The 20,725-nt window shown below is 42.8% G+C and overlaps 1 protein-coding gene across 2 annotated transcripts in view; it reads left to right on the top strand.

Moving 5' to 3' along the window:
- SGPP2 (sphingosine-1-phosphate phosphatase 2) overlaps positions 1–20,725 on the top strand; it is an 80,132-nt gene that overhangs the window by 49,802 nt on the left and 9,605 nt on the right. For both annotated transcript variants that reach the window (XM_084891405.1, XM_084891406.1), the window contains exons 3-4: positions 16,448–16,627; positions 19,192–19,281. In XM_084891405.1, coding sequence (XP_084747531.1) covers positions 16,448–16,627; positions 19,192–19,281 — 270 coding nt within the window. The remainder of the gene's footprint in view (positions 1–16,447; positions 16,628–19,191; positions 19,282–20,725) is intronic.

Below are 20,725 nucleotides of genomic sequence, written 5' to 3'. Positions count from 1 at the left end.
CCGGTTTTGGCCCGATTCCCACAGGCCAGGCCAAGGGACCCCACTTGTGCACAAATCTGTGCACCTGGCCTCTAGTGTGGAATAAAGGTTGAGCAATTTCTAGTGTTTGTCTACATAATTGGGGAAAATATTGAACTAGAAAGAATGGATGAAGAGATTGGACTGAAAGTCTCTCTCTCTCTCTCTCTCTCTCTCTCTCTCTCTCTCTCTCTCTCTCTCTCTTTTTTTTTTTTTCCTCTAGCCAACCAAGACCACAACATGCTATTTAATTTGAGTTCATTAAAAAGGAAAATAAGATGAAGGCTCATTAACTTGCATAAAAATTCCAAACAAACTTAATGTTCTTTAGGGTAGGGATCAGAAATTTAAACTTAACTTTGTACTCTAGAAAGCTTTTAGAAAGTACAAGACTGGGTTTTGTGCTTTAAAAAAAAAAAAAAGGTTTCTAATCTACAAAGCGTGTTTGACTATTTGTCCACGAGGACAATCAAAGGGTATGTCTTTAACACTGAAAGAATTAAAGCATAAAAACTCTGTCAAGAGCCTGAGTTTCAGAAAGCCAGGTGCCTATCTTTACTTGAAATGTTATAGCTGCCTCAAAGGATGGTTAAATGTGTGCTACTGTCATCTAGCTCTCCTAAGGATGTTAATCTTGCATAGCCTTATACATTTATGGGGAATATATTTTAAGGAACATTTATAAAGGAGATTTAAAACCACCTGGAGCCATTTCAGAGTGTCACTTTTACGGTATAAATATAAAGAGTCATGCATAGAATGGGCCCTGGTTTAGTAGATATACTTGGTAAGTGGGAGAGGTTTTCTGATGGAACTTCTAGAAAACCCTAGGTTAATGGACACCTAAATAATGTTAATATTATTTTGAGGTCCCCTGAACACTTTTCCCCCCAAAATTCCGAGATTATGTGCATTTAAACACTAAATGTTTATGTAAGGGAGAAGATAAGAATAGTAATCTGCCGAAACTGGTTTGGCTCAGTGGATAGAGCGTCGGCCTGCAGACTGAAAGGTCCTGGGTTCGATTCCGGTCAAGGGCATGTACCTTGGTTGTGGGCACATCCCCAGTAGGGAGTGTGCAAGAGGCAGCTGATTGATGTTTCTAACTCTCTATCTCTCTCTCTTCCTCTCTGTAAAAAAAAAAAAAAAAAAAAAAAAAAAAAAAAATCAATATATATATTTTTTTTTTTTTAAAAAAAAGAATAGTAATCTTTTGAAAGTTCTTCTAAAACATCTTTGGAATCTTGTGTGCTTCCAAACACAAGCTTAGTTTTGTTTGGGGGTTTTGTAACCAGGTACATAATTCATTAGTTATTATTACCATCACCTCATTCATTAACTACATCTAGACGCACCATAGCTCAGTCTGAAAATAAAAGAAGATTAAAATGTTCTTGCTTTTTAAGATGATGAGATTCTATTATACTTAAGTATAATTGGTCTCATGTCAGCTATTCACCGCCACTGTGTAAAGAGCTGGGCATAAGCAATAGGACATATAGAAATAGGTTCTGTAGCATTTCTGTATTTAACACTAGATAACCGGTTCACAAAATTCGTACGTGGGTAGGGTCCCTAGGCCTGGTCACCTCCCTCTGTCGGGTGACTGGCAGGGCGATGGGGGGGGGCCCCATTGGCACCCTCCTTGGCTGGCCTGGGGCCAGTGGGCTGGTGGCAGCTCCTGCATTGAACTCCTGCATCATAGCAACCGGTCATTCCCTGTTTAGTCGATTTGCCTAACCCCTGTTCAGTCGATTTGCATATTATGCTCTAATTATATATGATATGATATCAGGAGCATGTATATAGGAAAGAAGAATATTTCCATGAGTTAGTCACTGTTTCTAAAAATAATGCTTCATAAAAGAAGCATACAATTCCATAGATGGAGTAGCACTTACAAATAATTCTTATCTCAGTCTAACATTAATTTTGTAAGCTATTAAAACCTGCATTTACATATGATAAAATTGAGGATGAAATATTAACACCCAAGTCTCATTCTCAAGCCAGCCCTCTTTTTACTTCATGGTATTGCATCTGGCTTTAAAAAAATGATCTTTTTTGAGAGCAAATGAAGAGTCTCTGGAAAGGGCCAACTGACTAGACTGTAGGTGAAAGATGTAGAGAAAATATCTATAGATGGGAAAATGCACTCTAATGAAAGTTCAGAGGTGTTGATCTTAAAAATAAAAGTTATTTTACCTGCAAAAAGGTGTTTATTCCGGAGTAGCAGAGAATTGCAGTTCAGGACATGCAGCTATGGCAAAAACATAGGCAAGTTTGGAGAACAAAGGAGAGGACTATTATTTTATAGAGAAAAGGGAAACTTGGAAGGAGCTTCCATGACATAGAGCCATTGGAAGAAACTGGGAATTCGAAATGTAGTGGCTTTTCATTGGCTGGGCTGTGGCTGTCTCTCATTGGCTGGGCCATTGCCAGGGAAGGGGAAAATCTCCCTCCCTCCTGGTGGGGTATTAGAGCAGAAAACATCTTCAGGCTGGAGGTACAAGGGAGGTATCTTCCTATTTGGGGCAATCAAGGATGTGTGGTAGGGCCCCCATAGGCCCCTTCAACTCCAATCTTGGTTGATGTCTCCCTTATTAAATTTCACAAAGAAAATTGTATAGCTAGCCACTATAAGATCTATTGCACAACTGTGAGCAGGATTTAAAGACGTTTAAACATTTGGTAAAGGCGAGCATTTTTGTGATTTTCTTTTAGAGGAAAGTACCCTGTTTCTCCTGGAGCTGGAAATTCTGGCTTGGCCTAGTGTTCATGTCTCAGAAAGCTGCTGGCAGCTTGTCTTCGGCTTGTCCTTAACCTCAGCGTTGCTGATGGTTTGAAAGTCTGGGGAGGGGGGGTTACTAATGTCAGAGCTGATCTTGAAGTACTTTCCCCAAAGCCCTTGTTAAATCTACATTTCCTCCCGCAAATCAAAACCTGATTAGATAAAGTACTCAATGTGCTCTTGGCTTAAAAATAAAAGAAAGGAAAGAAGCCTCTCTCTCTCTCTCTCTCTCTCTCTCTCTCTCTCTCTCTCTCTCTCTCTCTAATAACCATGCAACCTTCAAAAGATTTGTAAGCATTCAGAATTATGTCACAGTTTGAGAAAACAAGTTCTTCATAAAAGACAAGCTTGAAAATACATTCAGAGATAGGAAACTATAAAAAGTAATTGAGCATTTAAAGAACTCTTTTTAAAAATAAAAAAATACAAAAACTGAAATTAAAAACTCAGTGGAGGAGGTTGCAGAGTAGATTTTACATAGCTGAAGAGAGAATCACATGACTGAAAAATAGGTCAGAAGAAATTTTCCTAGATGCTTTCATAGTACCCAATATTTCCCCGTCACAACCCTTAACCTGTTTCATTTGAATTGTCTCTGGCACTGTCTCTTCCCTGGATATTCAATAAGTATGTATTTAAGGAATGAATTATTGAGTATAGATCTTTACATATTTGTTCAATAATTACCTAAAACTGGAACTGTTAAATAAAATGACTGACATGTTTCTTTTTACCTGAGCTATATCCTCCTAAAACACAGGAGCCTTCAAGGTTCCACCCTTTTGTGATCTAGGAAGTGACTCCCTGCAAGGAGTCATTTCCCCTCATGACTTACTAGACAAAACTCCCAGTTGCCCACCTTCTTCACCTGTGACAGGGCCAGACACAGACCCTTCAATTCCCATTCTTCGTCTTATAAATGACTTGCTAGACTCAGTCCCCACTGGCCTACCTGGACAAAACACCTACCTTGGCTTAACCAAACTTTAGTTAAGCCTCTCTTCATCCCTCAGCCTCTGAACTTGGACCCCCTTTCACCCCAGCCAGCACATAGCCCTGCCTGAAGGCCCGTCCTGAGAAGAAGCTGATTTGGGGGTAAACTATGCTCTGACCTACCGCCCTCCCACCTCCCACACTCTGGGAGCATCTTTCATCCTCCCTTCCTTCCTATGCAGAAAAGCCCCTTTCTGCTGAACCTGCCAGATGGCAGAGTCCCTTCCCACCTCTTGTAGTGATCCTTTCAAACAAAGCCTCTCCTCACCTAAACCCAGGTTTGGTTTTTATTTGACAGAGCAGCACAGAGAATTCAACCCTGAGCACCTCGGCGTGACTGCACTGGGGTTCTCACTCTCTAGTATCGTTGTGTGGCAAAATACACTTTGCTCTTGCTCCGCTGAAGCAATACACAACCTTTGGTCTTGCAGAATTCCTTTCAGGAAGGCATTTGAATTCTTCCTCTAACCAAAGAAACATGCAAATAGCAAGCAAATGAGGAGAAGGAATCGTTTTGTTGAGGCCAATATTAGCATGTATAATAGTAATGGGTAGAATGGCTGCTCAAACACACAGGGACTCCCTAACTTCGTTTTTATTTTCTGAGCACAAGCTTTGGCTATTGCTATATTCAAATGAAACACAAAAGCCCCTTCCACAGCCAAATAGTAAATGACATCTTGTATTTTCTTTTACTTTGTATATTTTAGAGCTGGCATTCCCAGAATTAATGCAAACCATTGAGAATTTGCTATAGTACTTCCTCAGCTGTGTCTGGATAGTAAATTACCTTGTTTTATTGTTTTAAAATGAATGGATAGTTCACACAGAATAATGGGTGATAAGGAGTGCCATAGTATTTAACAATAATAGACGGAAAATTCATTTTAAGTCTGTTGGGACACCTAGACTATTGATTAACTCCATCAAATATGTGTTTACATTATGTACCAGTTAATTCAGGGACAGTAATGTAGCCAGTAGTAATGAATCATACAATATTTTTATGCCCTGTAATATATATTAGAAGTTATAGATTAGATGTTATATCTATTGAAAAAATGTAATATTTTATGTTAAATTATTAATTATCTCCTAGAGAACTGGCCACAAGCTATAAATTCTAAATTATTTACCAATATAAGTGACTTGTTTACTCTTATTTTCCAATAGCTTGATAGAACCAAAAAGTGGGATTTTTAACTAAAACATCTAAATGATCTCCTTAACACAGGGGGTGTAAATAGAAAAGCTGCGGCATAAATATAACCAATAAACAACAATGAAAACGGTCCTTGTCCATGAGGTCCTTGCCTCTCAGATGCTGTGTTTTCTCAAGTACTGAGCCGTGAAGGTCTCCAGGGAGCCACGGTTCATGCATTGATTCACTTAATAGAGATTTTTATTCTATAATGGGCGCCAGTAGTTTCAAATTTCCAACATTTTCAGAAACACTGCCTCTATTCAAGCCTGCCTGGTCTCTCTCTTTTGCTATCACGTTAACCTTCTAATTAGCTATTCTTACGACCTTCACATTCCTCCTCCACACAGCGTGAAGCGTGACCTATTGCAAATGCAAATATGACCATGAACCACTCTTTAAAACATTTGTCCAAGCACCTTAAAATTCTTTCACAATTGGCCCCTGCCTGAATCTCTACCTTTGTCCTTTCTTTCTTTTTTTCTTTTTCTTTTTAAATATATTTTATTGATTTTTTACAGAGAAGAAGAGAGAGGAGAGAGAGAGAGAGAGCTAGAAATGTCAATGAGAGAGAAACATCGACCAGCTGCCTCTTGCACACTCCCTACCAGGGATGTGCCCGCAACCAATGTACATGCCCTTGACTGGAATCGAACTTGGGACCTTTCAGTCCCACTGAGCCAAACCGGTTTCGGCTGTCCTTTCTTCTACCCGTTCTCTTCTCTGGAATCACAGAACTCCTGAAGGTCCCCCCTCAGCCCCCTCCACGCACCCCCTCCCCAGTCCCTGCGGTTTAGACACACCCTGCTCCACTGTATGTTCCTTCCTAGTGCCTCCCACCTCGCCCTATCTCACCTGCTCCTGGCTGTTAGTCTCGGCACAGGCATTATTTCTAGATAAGCAACTGGAACCTGTGTCTGCATTCCCTACTGGATGGTTCTTCACTGGCACATAGTAGCAACTCAGTGAATAATTATTGAGTAAAATAAATAAAGGCTGTCTTGGGGAGTGGAGGAAGAAAGTGGGAGAGGGTGGCAAGTAGAAGAAATAAAATAAAGGAAAAACTAAAATAAAAAATGGCTGTTTCTACAAAGATTATTTAAAAGCTGCCCCCCCCCCAAAAAAAAAAATATCAGGGACAGACCTGTAAAAAAGTAATTGCAGTTTGGGGTGCTTAACAGTACACTAAAACAACCTGCCAAGCACTAAGATAGCCCCTAGCAGTCTTTTTTAAATGAAATCGTTCTCCATCTGAAATGGTTCCCCAGTGCTTCTGATGGACAGGGCACAGATTTGGTCCAGATTCCAATAAGTTTGTGTGTTTTTCAGCACAAAAGTAGTAATTCTATATATTTCTGAATTGCTAAGGAATCTTTGAACCAGAAACCAGATATTATTTGCATTTAAACCAGATCTCCTTTCTCACCTTGTAATTGGTGAGCAACAACTCTTTAGTCATTCATTCGTTCATTCCTTTAACAAACCTCTGACAAGGGCCTGTTATGAAATGCTCTGCTGAGTGCTGAGAATTCAGCAGTAAACAAGCCAGACTCCATCCCGCTCTCCTGGGGCTTAGTTGTAGGCAAAACGGACAGTAAAAAGGAAATCTACACAATAATTACAGATTGTATGATTGTTGTTTAGGCCACAATTGAGGTGAGCGCAGAGACCTACTTTAATGAAGGTGGTCAAGAGAGAGCACTTTGCATTAATTTCATTTGCTTTAAAGCTTAAAGGATGAGGCTGGGACCAGTTTGGCTCAGTGGATAGAGCGTCGGCCTGCAGACTGAAGGGTCCCAGGTTCGATTCCGGTTAAGGGCATGTACCTTGGTTGCGGGCACATCCCCAGTGGGAGGTGTGCAAGAGGCAGCTGGTCGATGTTTCTCTCTCATCCACGTTTCTAACTCTCTGTCCCTCTCAATTCCTCTCTGTGTAAAATCAATAAAATATATTTAAAATAAATAAATAAATAAATAAATAAATAAAGCTTAAAGGATGAGAAGGAGCCAGCCAGGTGGGGTGCTGGGGGAGAGAGTGCCTGGCTGCGACCCCACCAGACACAGTTCCAGACTCTGGGTCTTGAACAAGACATAGCACCCACTTGGGATGAAGTCGGGGCTGGTAAAATAAAACTGCATAGTCCAAATGCAGGCAGGGCAAAGTGTGATGAAGAAAACTAAAAGCGGGCACAAGGGGAGAGAGTGGTGACAGGCAGCTGTATTAGTTAAGGTGGGCAGGAAGACCTTTCCAACGAGGTGGCCCTCGGGCAAAGGGCTTACTTGACTTATGTACTTATGACTCACATTTAAACGTTACGGCAAATCTAGATTGTTCAAAATTTATCAACAGTCTTTCTGGTTTATTTCTGTATTAACCTGGAAACCAATGTGCCCAACAAGTCTAAATGGCCCACCAAGCCTTCTAAGAAGATACCTAGATTTAAAAACTACGAGGCCATGTTTGAGTTGGTTTTTCTCCATCTTTAAAATAAAACATTTGCTGAGAATCAAATATGGTAGGACATGTCATCCGACCGTCATTTTGTTAAAATGCTTTCACTGTTCACCGTCCCATGGGCCTCAGCCTTAGAGTGGAATGTGGAGATCGCAGAGGTAGGGAAGGCTCAGAGAGAAGAGTGCTGGCAGGCTCAAGTCAAGCCTGGCTCAAGCCAAGGGTCACATGGAGGTTATAGCCTCTCAGTCCTGATGGGGAGGTTCTGACTGTGATGGACGGCCCCTCCTAACAGGGTTAGAGTTAATCACTCACTGGCCAACTGGGACATCAATGGTACCCTGCTCTCCCCCTCCTCTTGCCTGTGCTGGCCAACCTCCTCCTTTTGCTCCCTGCAGTGAGCAGGCGCCAGGCAGGGGGCCCACGGGCACTCCTGTCCCTTTCTACTCAAAGACATGTCATCCAACAGTCATTCTGTAAAAATGCTTCCACTGTTCACCATCCTATGGGCCTCAGCCTTAGAGTGGAATGTGGAGATTGTAACTCCAGGGGAGGAGGACCAATTTCTCTCTCCCTCGCAGAAATCTGGTATGGAAGCCCTCCTGCCAAAGATGAGGTTGCAACCAAAAGGGGAGAAGGGAAAAAAGACAGTCTTTTGGAGGAAAGTCATGATTGCCACCAAAATGAAGAGGGAACTTAAATTTTTGAGCTGACGGGCCAGGCAGTATTTACATGCTTACAACCCCTTGTCAACTGCAGTGTAATCTTAGTTCTTAGATTATTTTCATCTTAAGAGGTGGTGACATTTTGGTTGAGCTCTAAAAGTTGGTGTCATTTACCCCAAGCAGGTGCTTCCATAGGGTTTATGGACTGGAGAGCCTGAAGAATCAGGATGCCGGAGCCCTGAACTAGAACTTAGAATGCTGAGTTCTCACTTCGGGCCTGACCAGGAATGTGTCTGCACCTTTTGGTTGGCAAAAAGGTGTTACCAGCAGGAAGAATTAGACCCCAGGGTCAAGGGGACTGTTCATTCAGTCATTCTCTCTGAGAGGCTTTATTCCTGAAATATGGGACCTCCCCCTGACTTCGGGGCTTAAATAATGTCTCTGTAAGGAAGGGACTATCACAACGTTTAGACATTTCTCAGGAGAGGTTAAATCAGAGACAGGACCAGGTTCTTTCACAGGTGAGATGTGAAGTTTTGGTTCCCGGTGATAGTGATGGTAACAGGGGAGCAGCGATGTAATGACAGTGTAGATTCGGGGTGTCGAACTCAATCAGAGAAGGGGCCAAAATCTAAAATCCAGCCTAAATCGCGGGCCGAATGGTTTACTGAACAGTCATAAACTGACAATGTCATAAACTGACAGCGGAGTGCAGTGATGACAGCGCGGTTCGGGCCACATTGCAAGGCCTGGCGGGCTGGATTTGGCCCGCGGGCCTTGTGTTTGACACATGTGGTGTAGATCCTACCTTTCACTTAAATGTCTCTGTTTTCAATTTGGAAGGAAGAGAAGTGATGATCAGGAAAGTTGGGGTGGGGGGACATAGTGGGAAATACATAGGAATACCAATAAGCATACAGCTGGTTAAGGTTGTTGTGGAGATAATATATCGAGTCTCGAGACATTGGACCAATTTGGCCACCCTCGTTCATGGTTATCTTATTGACAGTTATTTAAATGAATATTGGCTCTGCCCCCATGTTCCTTGCTAAGCCCATGACATCAGACTGAGAACAGAAATAGATGGTGTATAAAACAATAGGAGAGTCCACTTGGCTGCTCCCCACATTAGATGAGTAGATGCGTATCCAGGGCGCCCTCGCCAAAAACCAACATCATCTGCGTTGTCATAAGTGAATTTTCCTCCCTACATCCTGTGATTATGGCTCATATAATTTTGTTAGCCTGTATATTGAGTTTTTCTTCATATGTGTTTCCTTAACTCTCCATTTCCTCCCAGCCTCTTCACTGCTAATTTAGTTTGCTCTTGGACTGCTGCTGCACTGGTTCTAGCCTGGGGAAATGCAGCCAGCAGTACCTTCCATTAGAGACCAAGAACACTTAGACCCGAGGGTCTGGGGATAACTCTTTACTGTTCTCATCACCAGTTAGTTCAGTGTTAAGTTATTTGCCAGCCAAGAGCAGTGGGGAGATTTGGGCACGTGTGAAGGAAACCTAAACCCAGACAGACAGACGGCCACTAACCTTTGAACTTTTTCAAACAAGGACCAGTGCTTTTTATGAATTGTTTTCATGACTAGAAAATTTTTTTTTTAATACCTTAAGGTTACAGCACAGGTTGTGCCCACCTGCATCACAAAACCCAGTTTCTTACTATGCAGTGCAGCTGGCTGGTCACACTCCAGGCCAGCCACGGAGACACCCTTGGCTGTGATCCAGAACTGGTGTGGATGGCCTTGCATGGCTTGACCTGAGGAGTCCTTAATTCTCCCAGAAACAAATCTTTTGTGTATTTCTTTTGTTATCACCATGCAAATCTTTTCCGAATCCTCTTAAAATTGTAGACTGAATCACAGAAGCAACCTTCAGTTCCCAAGGTTCTTAAACTTGAAAAGCCATCTCTTTATAGCATGAAATAATCCAGCTATGACCAAATGTAGAGGGAGGGTCTGTGGTGGCTTGAGAAGCTAGGTGTTCAGTATTAATGACCGTTGGCCTAAAATCAGATTCATGGTCCATCAAGTTAGCACAATGGCCACCGCCCCTACCTTACTGCTGTGAGACTTCCTCACACATAGATGCTGCCATAAAGAGACCAGAGAGGCAGGTGCGGGCATGCTTTCTCTTGTTCCAGGGTAATTCCAGACTAGACGCTCTCTGAGACTAAGTATATTCTATGATATATTGAGCCTGAACCCCATTTTAATGTTATCTATGTGTTATTTGTCAGGTGCTAGGTAGTGGGATATGAAGAAAAGACCGTAGGATTTGGAATAAAAAAAAAAATCCAAGTCCAGATCCTCTACACTGATGGCATTATGTTTGGTGAGACATTCACCATCTGCAATCTTCAATTTCCTCATCTGTAAAATAGGAATGACATGAACATTAAATAAAGCCTATGAAAATGCACTTAACAAAATCACTGCACAAATATTTTATTTAACCCAACTCCTTCTTAATAATGAAAAGGAGGCTCAACTGTTTTGAAATAACTTTCCTAAAAATATACTACATCTATGACTTAATTACTAATCTTTGTACTTTTAGTGTTTGTCTTCAAAAATTTCAGAAATAGATATGAGCTTGGGAAAATGGAGAATTAGAGCTAGAGAATGTTGCAAATTATTTTTTTACTTTTCTCACCTGCCATTTGTTGCTTTAGATAATACATCTAATTTTTACAGAGCCTGGCATTTGTGAAGACCCGTTTTCTGATAGTCTTCTGTGATTTAGAACATTTGCTCTGTAGTTTCTTTGTTTTGGTGCTTCAGGCATGGGATGAAATTAAGTTTGAAATCACAATTGCTTCTCCCACTGATTCACCCCCACTTCCATCCTGTCCCCACAAACATGTGCAAACCCACATGATACACACTTTAAAAGAGCCCTGACTTTAAAAGTAAATAAAAATAATGCCGCAAGCAGAGAGGATATTCATCCATTGAAAACAACTTTCCACACTGGATGGTTAAGCAGTGGTCTCTCAAATATTCCCAAATAACCATAACAAAGAAATGCTTTTAATCTACTCCCTGAAGGCAAATGGGGGCCTACAAAGCTGAGAGTATTCATTCCAGGGAGCAAAGGAAGACAGAACACTGCTAAATACAACAGGACTAGTATAGTCAGTCTCCTTTCTTTGGTAAAAATTATTGATCCTAAAAAACTCCAGAGATGAAAGTTGGTCTTAAAATGAATTCCGTGCCCCTGGTTTTGAGTAGATTGGTTTTCACCAGCTTTCTCTGATGTGTGTGGTCACCTCAGTGCCCTTGGGACTGACTTTCAGGGCTAGAGCTGGGCAGGACATTTAAAGACAAGAATGTTAATACTTCTCATATCTACTTCCATTGAGTCAATATTTGAAGACAACATCATTAACATTTGAAACAAAAGACACATAGGAGAGGTATTTCAGGACCCATCTTGATGCCTTCTTTCTCTTTTATTATGATATAATCCTCATAATGTTTACATTTTTAAAGAGTATAATTCATGGTTTTTAGTATCTTCACAAAGTTGTGCAACCATCATTACTATCTATCTCCAGAATATTTTAGTCTTCCCAAAAAGAAACCTTATACCCATTGGCACTCACCCCTGCACCTCTCTCTCCCAGCCCCAGACAACCACTAACCTACTTTCTGTCTCAATGGATTTGCTTCTTCTGACCATTTCATATAGACTCATGCAATATTTTTCCTTTTCATGTCTGGCTTCTTTCACTTAGCATACTGTTTTCAAGGTTCATCCATGATGTAGCATCTATTAGTACCTCATTGCTTTTTATGGGCAAATAATATTCCATTATAAGGGTGCATCACATTTTGTTTATCCATTCATCCACTGATGGATGCTTAGGTTGCATAAACTTTTAGGCTGTTGTGAAGAATGATGCTGAGAACATTCACGTATGAGTTTCTGTGAAGACATATGTTTGTAGTTCTCTTGGATATGTACCTAGGCATGGAATGTCTGGGTGTATGGTCTATCTTTCTTCAAGTAATCATATTAGTAACTTGAGGAAAAGGAGAACGGGCTTAATCTGGACCCAATAAGAAACAAATGGGTACATATTGGTAGAGAAGCTATGGTCTTTGGATAACATCTCATTGTTCTCTACTCTCCAACTGCTAAAGAATGATATAACTAATTTCTGACTTACTAATTTCTGACTTACTTAATTTCCAGTGTTTTCTTACCATGAGACCTGAGGGATGCAATACCCTCCTGTGACTTAATCTCTTGAGCCACGATTTCCCCATGGTGGAGGGAGTTATGGGTGTAGCCAGAAAGAAGAAAGATGTTAGAGTTTATCAAAATTTGTGTGTGGATGAAAGGCACGGGTGAGTGTAATTCGAAATACTGATGTTTCCTCCATCCTGCACTGGACGTAGCTTTTATTATTATAAGAGTAGAGCCTTCACACTGTGGGATGGGGGATGCACTGTGAGGAGGAGGACAAATGGGGGACAGTCAGCAATCTGTGTATGAAAAATGAACACGTGGCTTTTTTTGTGAAATCCTGCAGCTGCTTTATTAGCAATGATGTTATTTTGATGAACTTCTGTCTTTGGAACTATTTAGATTTTATTTATGCTAGTATGAAGAGCAATGTCCTGTGAATCAGAGATGTGTTAGACACAGTAAACTTGTCATTTTGGATTGTAATACTAGGAAGGGCCATCACACCAAGAGGAAAGGTGCCTCTGCAGCCCAGAGGAGCCCAGCAAGGACAGATCCCAGCTGGAAGTCCATCCGGGCTGTGAGAGGACCTGTTTCCAGGTGAGAGGCTGGGCTCACTAGAGAAGGTTTTTGTCTGTTTGGGATCAGCATGGACCATCCAGAGAAATGGATTTTCTTCCCACCTCTGTTTCCTTTCTCCTGTAACCAGGGCAGAAGTAAGAAAATCAGCTAATTCCTCATTGAGAAATGTCACTCCTGTCCCTCCACCCCACTCCACCCCCCACACACTTCTACTCCTTTTCCTCCTCCTCCTCCTCCTCCTCCTCCTCCTCCTCATCCTCCTCCTCATCATCATCACAGTACCACACAGGGGACTCAGCTGGTCTGCTAAGGTGTTAATGCGGTATAATTTGTATAATTGCCTTTCCTCCTCTGGGATTTTTCCTTTACATATAGGCCTCTGGGGCCTGAGCCCAAAAGAATGTGATAGATGTTGGAATGTAATTTGGTCCCTTTATGTACAAAGCCAAGCCCTCCATTTAGGGCAAGCCCTATCAAGTTAAGCATTGTACTCTAGCTGCAAACTGAATGATGAAATAGTTCTCTTTTGCCACGGAACTCTTTCTAATACTTTTTTAGAGCAGTTTAGGTTTACAGCAAAATTAAGTGAAAAGTACAGAGAGCTCCCTCATAACCACCCCCCACCCCTGAACAGCCCCCCGCATTATCAACTTCTCCCACCAGAGTCGGACGTTTGTTACAGTTGATGATCCTACACTGACACATTATAATCACTCAAAGCCCGTTGTTTACATTAGGGTTCACGGTTGTGCATCCTCTGGGTGTAGACAGATGTGTAATGACATGTACCTACCTAATTACAGTGTCACCCAGAATAGTTCATTACCCTAAAACTCTGCCGTGCTCCGTCCGTTCATCCCTCCCTTCCCCTACCGCCTGGTAATCACTGATCCTGGTTAAAAAGTCTTCCTTTAACACTCAGCCTAGGCACTCCTGGTCCTTCAGGTTGAACCCAAGTCTGTCTCTACCAGCCTGCCTACCCATAGAATTCTGTGGATGATTTTCCTCAAAGCATCATTGCATTATGATGAGATCCTCTGATAGTGTGACTATGTTCCCCATTCAAGGATGGGGGTCGATGGAGAGCATGACCCATCACAGGCTTATTGTAATCAATGTGATGGCAGAGACAGGACTGACCCCCTCTGTACGTAGTAGTCTTTCCACAGGACTTGAAAAATACAGCTCTGTTGTTTTTCTTGTTGTTTAAAGAGAGCTGTCATTACAGTAATTGCTATTTGAAATGTATTGATCAGAAGCAAGGTGTAGTCCATGGTGATATTTTTGAGTGAAATAGCCAACTGCCCTAATTCTTAAAAACCTCCTCCAAACATAGAAGGCGAAATATAAATGAAGTCAAGGGACACATGAACATCAAGAAAATTAAGTAAGTCCGTTGAATGATGGTTGCCCAGTCTGTCTTCACTTTATGATCTGAAGGTCTCCTGTCTCCAGGGATTTTAAAGTATTTCTGAGCAAACAAGAGGTAGTCATGAGGCCAGTGATACTTTGTTTATGGTGGTGAGCGGGGAAGGGAGTGGATTGGAAATATTTCTCAAGCAGCCTCTGAGCAATCCTGGGAAGGCAATAATCTACAAGTTTTCAACTCCCCAGATAGGTCAGTCTGATGTGGTTTTTACAGGTTCGCAGGAGAGAGGCAGAAACAAAAAAGAGCGAGCTGGTTTCCAGGACAGTGGCTCCTGGTAATGAGGGGATGGTAAAGAGGTTAAGTTTCAAAGTCCGAATAGAAGTCGCAGCCATGGAATCCAGAGTGATTGCTGCTGAGGCTTTCAAGCCTGTGGATGTGGCCTGCTGTGCACAGAGAGCAGCTCTTGGTTTTTAACCCGGAGCTACGTGGCAGTGGAGCACAAAACACACGCAGTGCCTTCTGGGGCTACTGACTGCTGGGCTAATGCTCGGAATTAACCGGCAGCTAAACGAGCTAAAAGAAAGGCTCAGGATGTGGGAAACCCTAAGGCAAGCTGGCTGACTAATTAAGAGTATTTTGAACTAGTCCTCCTGTATTGGGTTTTGTTCCAGAGCAAGGTAACCCATCCATCACCAGCTACATAAAGCCCTAGGAAGATCAAGACGGTCACGGTAAGACGAGAAAGTTTAGGATTAAAGCCCTGGCCAACGTGACCTGTGCAAGCATACCGTGGAAAGCGGGGCTTCTCAAGTTCTCCTGTGCGCACACCCCACCCAGGGGGCTTGTGGACATGGGGGCTCCGGTTCAGTAGGTGGGGCTGGGGCCTGGGACCTGCATGTTAAAGCAGCAGTGGTGTGTGTGCAGAGGCTGCAGATGCAGACACTTAGGCAAACGGTTTGCTTTTTACTCTTTCATAACAGGTCACTAAATTGTCTTTCTTGTAAGGCTCTCTGACCAAATAAGTCTGCTGTTAAACAGCCCTGTTCATTTCTGGAGGGTTTAGAAATAAAATTCTGATTTCTGTCTTCTGCTTTAAGAAAAAAGTAAGGGAGTAGAACTTTCTTCATCGATGGCATCGTGAAACAGCCATTTAAAGAAACTCCAGATTCAGTTGTCTCATTTGGGGCTGAAAATACAATACCATGTATTTTATTGATGCTTCTGATTTCTTGTTTTAAATTTTTATTTTATTGTTCAAAGTATTACGTATAGTAGTACATATATCTTCGTTTTTCTTTTTCTTTTTTTAAATATGTTTTTACTGATTAGGGAGAGACAAAAGGAGAGAGAGAGAGAGAGATACATCGATGTGAGAGAGAAACATTGATCAGCTGCCTCCTACTTGCCCCTACTGGGAGTCAAGCTACAACCTGGTCATGTGCCCTTTAAACTAGCACCTTTTGGTGCAAGGGACAACACTCATCCAACTGAACCACACAGGGAAGAGGATGCTTCTGATTACTGAATGAAGTTAAATTAAATTCAGTATGTTGCCTACATATAACAGGAGTAACAGCAAAAACAAAACAAACAAACAAAAATGTTTAGCTAGAAGATCCATAGAACAATCACTGTTCTGGTTAAAACTTGAAAACAGTGGCTGGCAGATTTGAGCCTCAGATGGTCGTTAGTCCAGGACCATCTTACATTTGGACAAGTACTATCACATGGTCACAGCACAGAGTTTGAAGCCAAACTCGCTGGATTCTAATCCAATGAGTCCCGCCATTTACTGACTATATGCAATAGTTTACTCCCCTGTAAAATGGGTCTGTACTCTACAGATATTACTGGATTAGGTAAGTAACATCTGTAAAGCTCTTAGAACAGTGGCCAGCACACCTCCGAGCTGTATAAATGCCTGTTAAATATACGACTAAGATAAAGTGAGTTCATGCCACGTCTTAGTTGCTCTGTGGAATCCAGAAGGCCTATTTCTCTTTTTTGCCAACTAAATATCACTCTGAAAGCCTTTCCCAGTAGATAGCTGGGTCCGAAAGAAAAAGCTCTCCAGCCAACAAACAGAGAAACCCAAAACAAATTCATGGAGCATAAGAGTTCATTGATTTTACTTGTTCAGTTAGACTCACCTCAGTCCTTTGGGTTTGCAGCTGGTGATGTACATTGGCCAGGTGGCCAAGGATATCCTGAAGTGGCCCCGCCCCTCCTCCCCTCCGGTGGTGAAACTGGAGAAGAGAGTGATTGCTGAGTATGGAATGCCATCTACCCATGCCATGGCGGCCACCGCCATTTCCTTCACCCTCCTCATCTCCACGATGGACAGATACCAGGTAAGGTGCCCAACTCCTCTCCCTCCCATGGAAGGCTCTCCACCCAGTGAGGGAACAGAGAGAGGTTCCTCTTCAGAGTTTTCTTTCAAAGCTGCTGTGAGGGACTTTGAGGTTCATGAAATGAAGCCTAAGGAGAATTGAAACCCTAGTGAGCTGCTGATGACACTGTCTTCATAAGTAAAGTGACCCTATGATTTAGCATCCAAGTCAGGTTGTGCCTAAGCATGAAAGTGGACACCATTAATAATGATACCAGCTTAATAGGGACTGTCTGGGGACCAGGGTGTGGGGACTCCCCCTTCAGAAAGCATTTTCCCCCTGAACTGCCGAGATAGCACTGGAATGGGTGTTCACATCCTGTTTGCAAAAGAGGCATTTATGATCTTAGTAAATGATCTTCAGGGCTGATATGGGTTCACCAAATCCTCCTGCTGGACTTCCCAGGGCCAGGGGCAAAGCGTCTGTGCCCCAAATGACTCCCAAGGAGGCCTCTGCCCCTGATTAGGGCTCAACCATTAGAAGTAATGGCTCCATGTTTTCTAGAAAACCGTCTAATTTACAGAGAGATTTTAGTAAATGCTGAAAACAGAAGAATGTCCCTTATCTGCTTACATGCCAATTAGTGTCAGGCCTTTCAAAAGTTATAGTATTCCTGCAATGAAGTTCTGTTTTGCCTGTCTGAGAACTCTTGCCCTAGTTTTGTTTCATTTCATAATTTTCCCTTTGATCCATTGGAAAAGGTGGATTTCATGAGATCTAGCAGTCCTGTTCATAAACGACAGCAATGTTTCGCCCTGTCCCCACACCCAAGAAACCCATTCTGTATGCCAGGGTGTACAGAAATGGGGGGTCAGCATGGTGGGGCCAGAAGAAGACAAAATTAATATTGGGTCTTGGCTCCACCTTTGCTGTCATCTACCTGGTCACGTGGGGTTAGACCTCAGTTTCCTAAATGGGAAAGAGATAGGTGTAAGGAATATCTCTGATCAGTTATAGTAAGCTTGTGTTATAACTTTCTGCAGTGTCACGTCAGGATCAGAAATGCCTGAGTGCCCCAGTACCATCTGAATTAATTCAATGTGGGTTTCTGAGCTAGGCCATCCCAGTGGTTGATTTCTACTCCAGAAAGACACAGTGGGTCCAGCATCAGCCCCCACTGGGTTGCTCCCATCCCCAGAGAGGCCTATGAACATGCTGGTGTGATTTGGTGGCGGGAGTGCGGGGGTAACATCAAGTAGAGGCTGACCACAGGAATACCAATGCCACTACCATTTATATGCTCATTTTGAGGCCCCTTGGGCCAACACCTGCTGTGGTCTGCACTCTGCTGCCAACGCCTGTCATGTTCCACACGTGCCCCGTGGTGGTCAGCGCACGTCATAGCGACCAGTTGCTAGATTGTTCAGTTGGTCCACTGTTTGGTCTATTTGCATATTAGGGTTTTATATATATGGATGTAGTGAGCTTAATACTACAGGTTCTTAATACTACAGGTTCTAATTTCAGAATTTATTAACTCATTTTTAGCACACGTTTGATGAAAAACTGACACCCAGTTCATGATAAACCTTAAGAAATGAGATGTAGCCAAGTGTCTCTCTACTCACATGTTATGTTGGAAAGGCTGTGCTGGACTTGGGCTCAGAAGGCATGGCTCTGGTTCTGACTCTGTCACTTATGGCTGTGTGACCTGGGGAAAGTCACTTTGCCTCTCTGAGCCCCAGCTCCTGTTTTGAGGGTCAAATATGATGATTGATTGGGAAGCCTCTTTGCACTCAAGTTTAATATTAATATAACTCATTGTGATGAAAGGTTTCATTTGTAGAATGTGGCTAATGATAGACCCTACCTCATAGGGTTGGGTGAAGATGAAATGAGATTGTGACTAAAAAGCGCTTTGCATACTATAGACAGTTCTCCATTATCTTTATTCTTCTCCATGGAAGACCACAGGCAATAGACCTGGAAGCACATGGGTTATATCTCCATGTGTAGCTCATAAGCAGGATATTCGTATGTTCTTATATGATTCGGCACCAGCCACATTCCTTGGTCTGCTGTCCCACCAGCAAATGTTGAGATGTGGTAAAGTTGATTCAGCCTTGGCATCTGGGCATAGATATGCCCATGCTTAGCCTGGGCCCATTGCTGCCAAGCTTCCTCACCACAGTGTAAAGTAGTTGACCGGACTTCCCGATCCTAGCACTGTCCGTCTGGCCCCTTATTCACCACTGTATACTTCATACGTTTCACTCTAAGCATAGGTGGAAACAAATAACTATCCCCTCCACTGATGCAGCCCACCCAGTAGTCATGGACATGAGTCTTCAAGCCCCGTTCTATGTCTCGTGTGAAACTTCCTCCCAGAACTAGATCCGTAGGCATCTTCCCCTTTCTTTCCTGTCTCCCCTTTTCCACGTGTTTCAGGTCACCAGGCCGCTGGCCTAGGGCATGTGAGGTCGAGACCAGCAGTCACTGGATGGGGAATCCCGTCCCCTTCTATCGCACTGACTGTGAGTGTGAGAATGCGAGCTCACGCCCTTGTTGCCTTTTTCTCCCCGCAGTATCCCTTCGCTCTGGGGCTGGCGATGGCTGTGACGTTCTCTGCGTTGGTGTGTCTCAGCAGGCTCTACACTGGGATGCACACAGTCCTGGTAAGACATTTTGGTTGGGTCTTGGAGTGATCGTCTGTGTGGTATCCTGGCTGCCGTGTCAGTGTGTTCTTCACACGGTATTTTTTATAAAGCTGTTTGCATATGTAATTACATTTTCCATCAGGCCAGTGAGTTAAGTAATTATTATTTTATGGCACATCCTTAATGTAATGAATTATTAAGATAATATCAAGAGAGGCTGAGCTGGGCTGGATCCTCGTGACTTTGAAGATGGGCTGGAACAGTGACAGAGACTTGCGTCACTTATTTTCATGCTTGTTTACTGCTGATGAAGCAAGCAGTGCAGGGAACCACCCGGGGCCAAGGATGGGATGAGTGGCTGCAGTTCCCCACTGAGGTCCTTGCAGAGATGGGTCTGAATTTCAGGGATCTCAGCTGGCCTTGCAGATAAGGGTCCCACCAAGTCTGAAGAGCCCAGAATCCTTTTGTACTGTCCTGGCTGGAAGTGGTGGGAGTACAGAGACACACATTTATTTATCCGCCCATTGTCAGGCCCCTGAGCCTCCTTGAAAGGTTTTTTGCAGCCCACATGGTGCAACAGTTGTCATAGGCCTTAGTGGTTATAGTCTTCCTGTTTAATCCTTAATGGTAAATATATCTAGCTGTTTGGGTTATTGCTCGAATAGGATCACCTGCATTTAAAGGTCTGCCCACCCTGTTACAATATTAGGGATTGTTTTCCTGGGCTGCCACGCTGGGCACAGTAAAAATGGCATAGGATTCTATTTCCTAGAGGACCGCCAGTTGCATGGGTTTCAAAAAGCTTACGGTTTTTGTCCTTTTATTGTTTGGAGAATCAACTTAAAAATTCACCAATCACTGATTTGTAAAAATCCTCTTGGTTGCTATAAACCTACCTCCCAAGTCTGATTGGAAAGGAAACCAAATTCTCAACAGAATTAATCTCCATCCTGACACAAATGACAGGGAAGTGATAGTCTCTGTCACTCAGGTCGTCCAGCCTCATCAAAGACGTTGCACAGCCGTGTTTGACATTGCTAGGATGGTCTGCAGAGCAGCACTGATGTTTTTAAGTGTCCTGGTGTGATCCAGGTTGCAAAGCATTCGCTCAGGGAGTTCTGCTTTTGCACAGGGAGCCAGGCCTCAAGGGTTCAAGCCCACCTGCCCCGGGTCAGGGCTAAAGGACTGGGAGAATTTTCTTTTGCTTTCAGCATGAGACCCAGGTCACCGGGTCTGCCAAACTTTTCAGATTTTTCTCTTACACCGCTTTGTGTATCCATTTTTCTACATCAGAGTATCACTTTAGGATTTTCAAAGGTGGTTCTATCACTTTTAAGTACGGAATTCCTGTCATTCAGAGGTTTTTGTTATTTTATGTGTTGCAACAACAACAAAAAATCACTCTGGAAGCTCAGACCTGCCACATTCAATGAGGAGCCTGCATTGGCCTTGGGATTCAGCA

The sequence above is a fragment of the Pipistrellus hanaki genome (assembly GCF_964339955.1).
Source record: "Pipistrellus hanaki genome assembly, chromosome: 8".
NCBI lineage: Eukaryota > Metazoa > Chordata > Mammalia > Chiroptera > Vespertilionidae > Pipistrellus > Pipistrellus hanaki.
The sequence above is the reverse complement of the archived record's forward strand: the minus strand, read 5'-3'. Positions and strand labels throughout refer to the sequence as shown.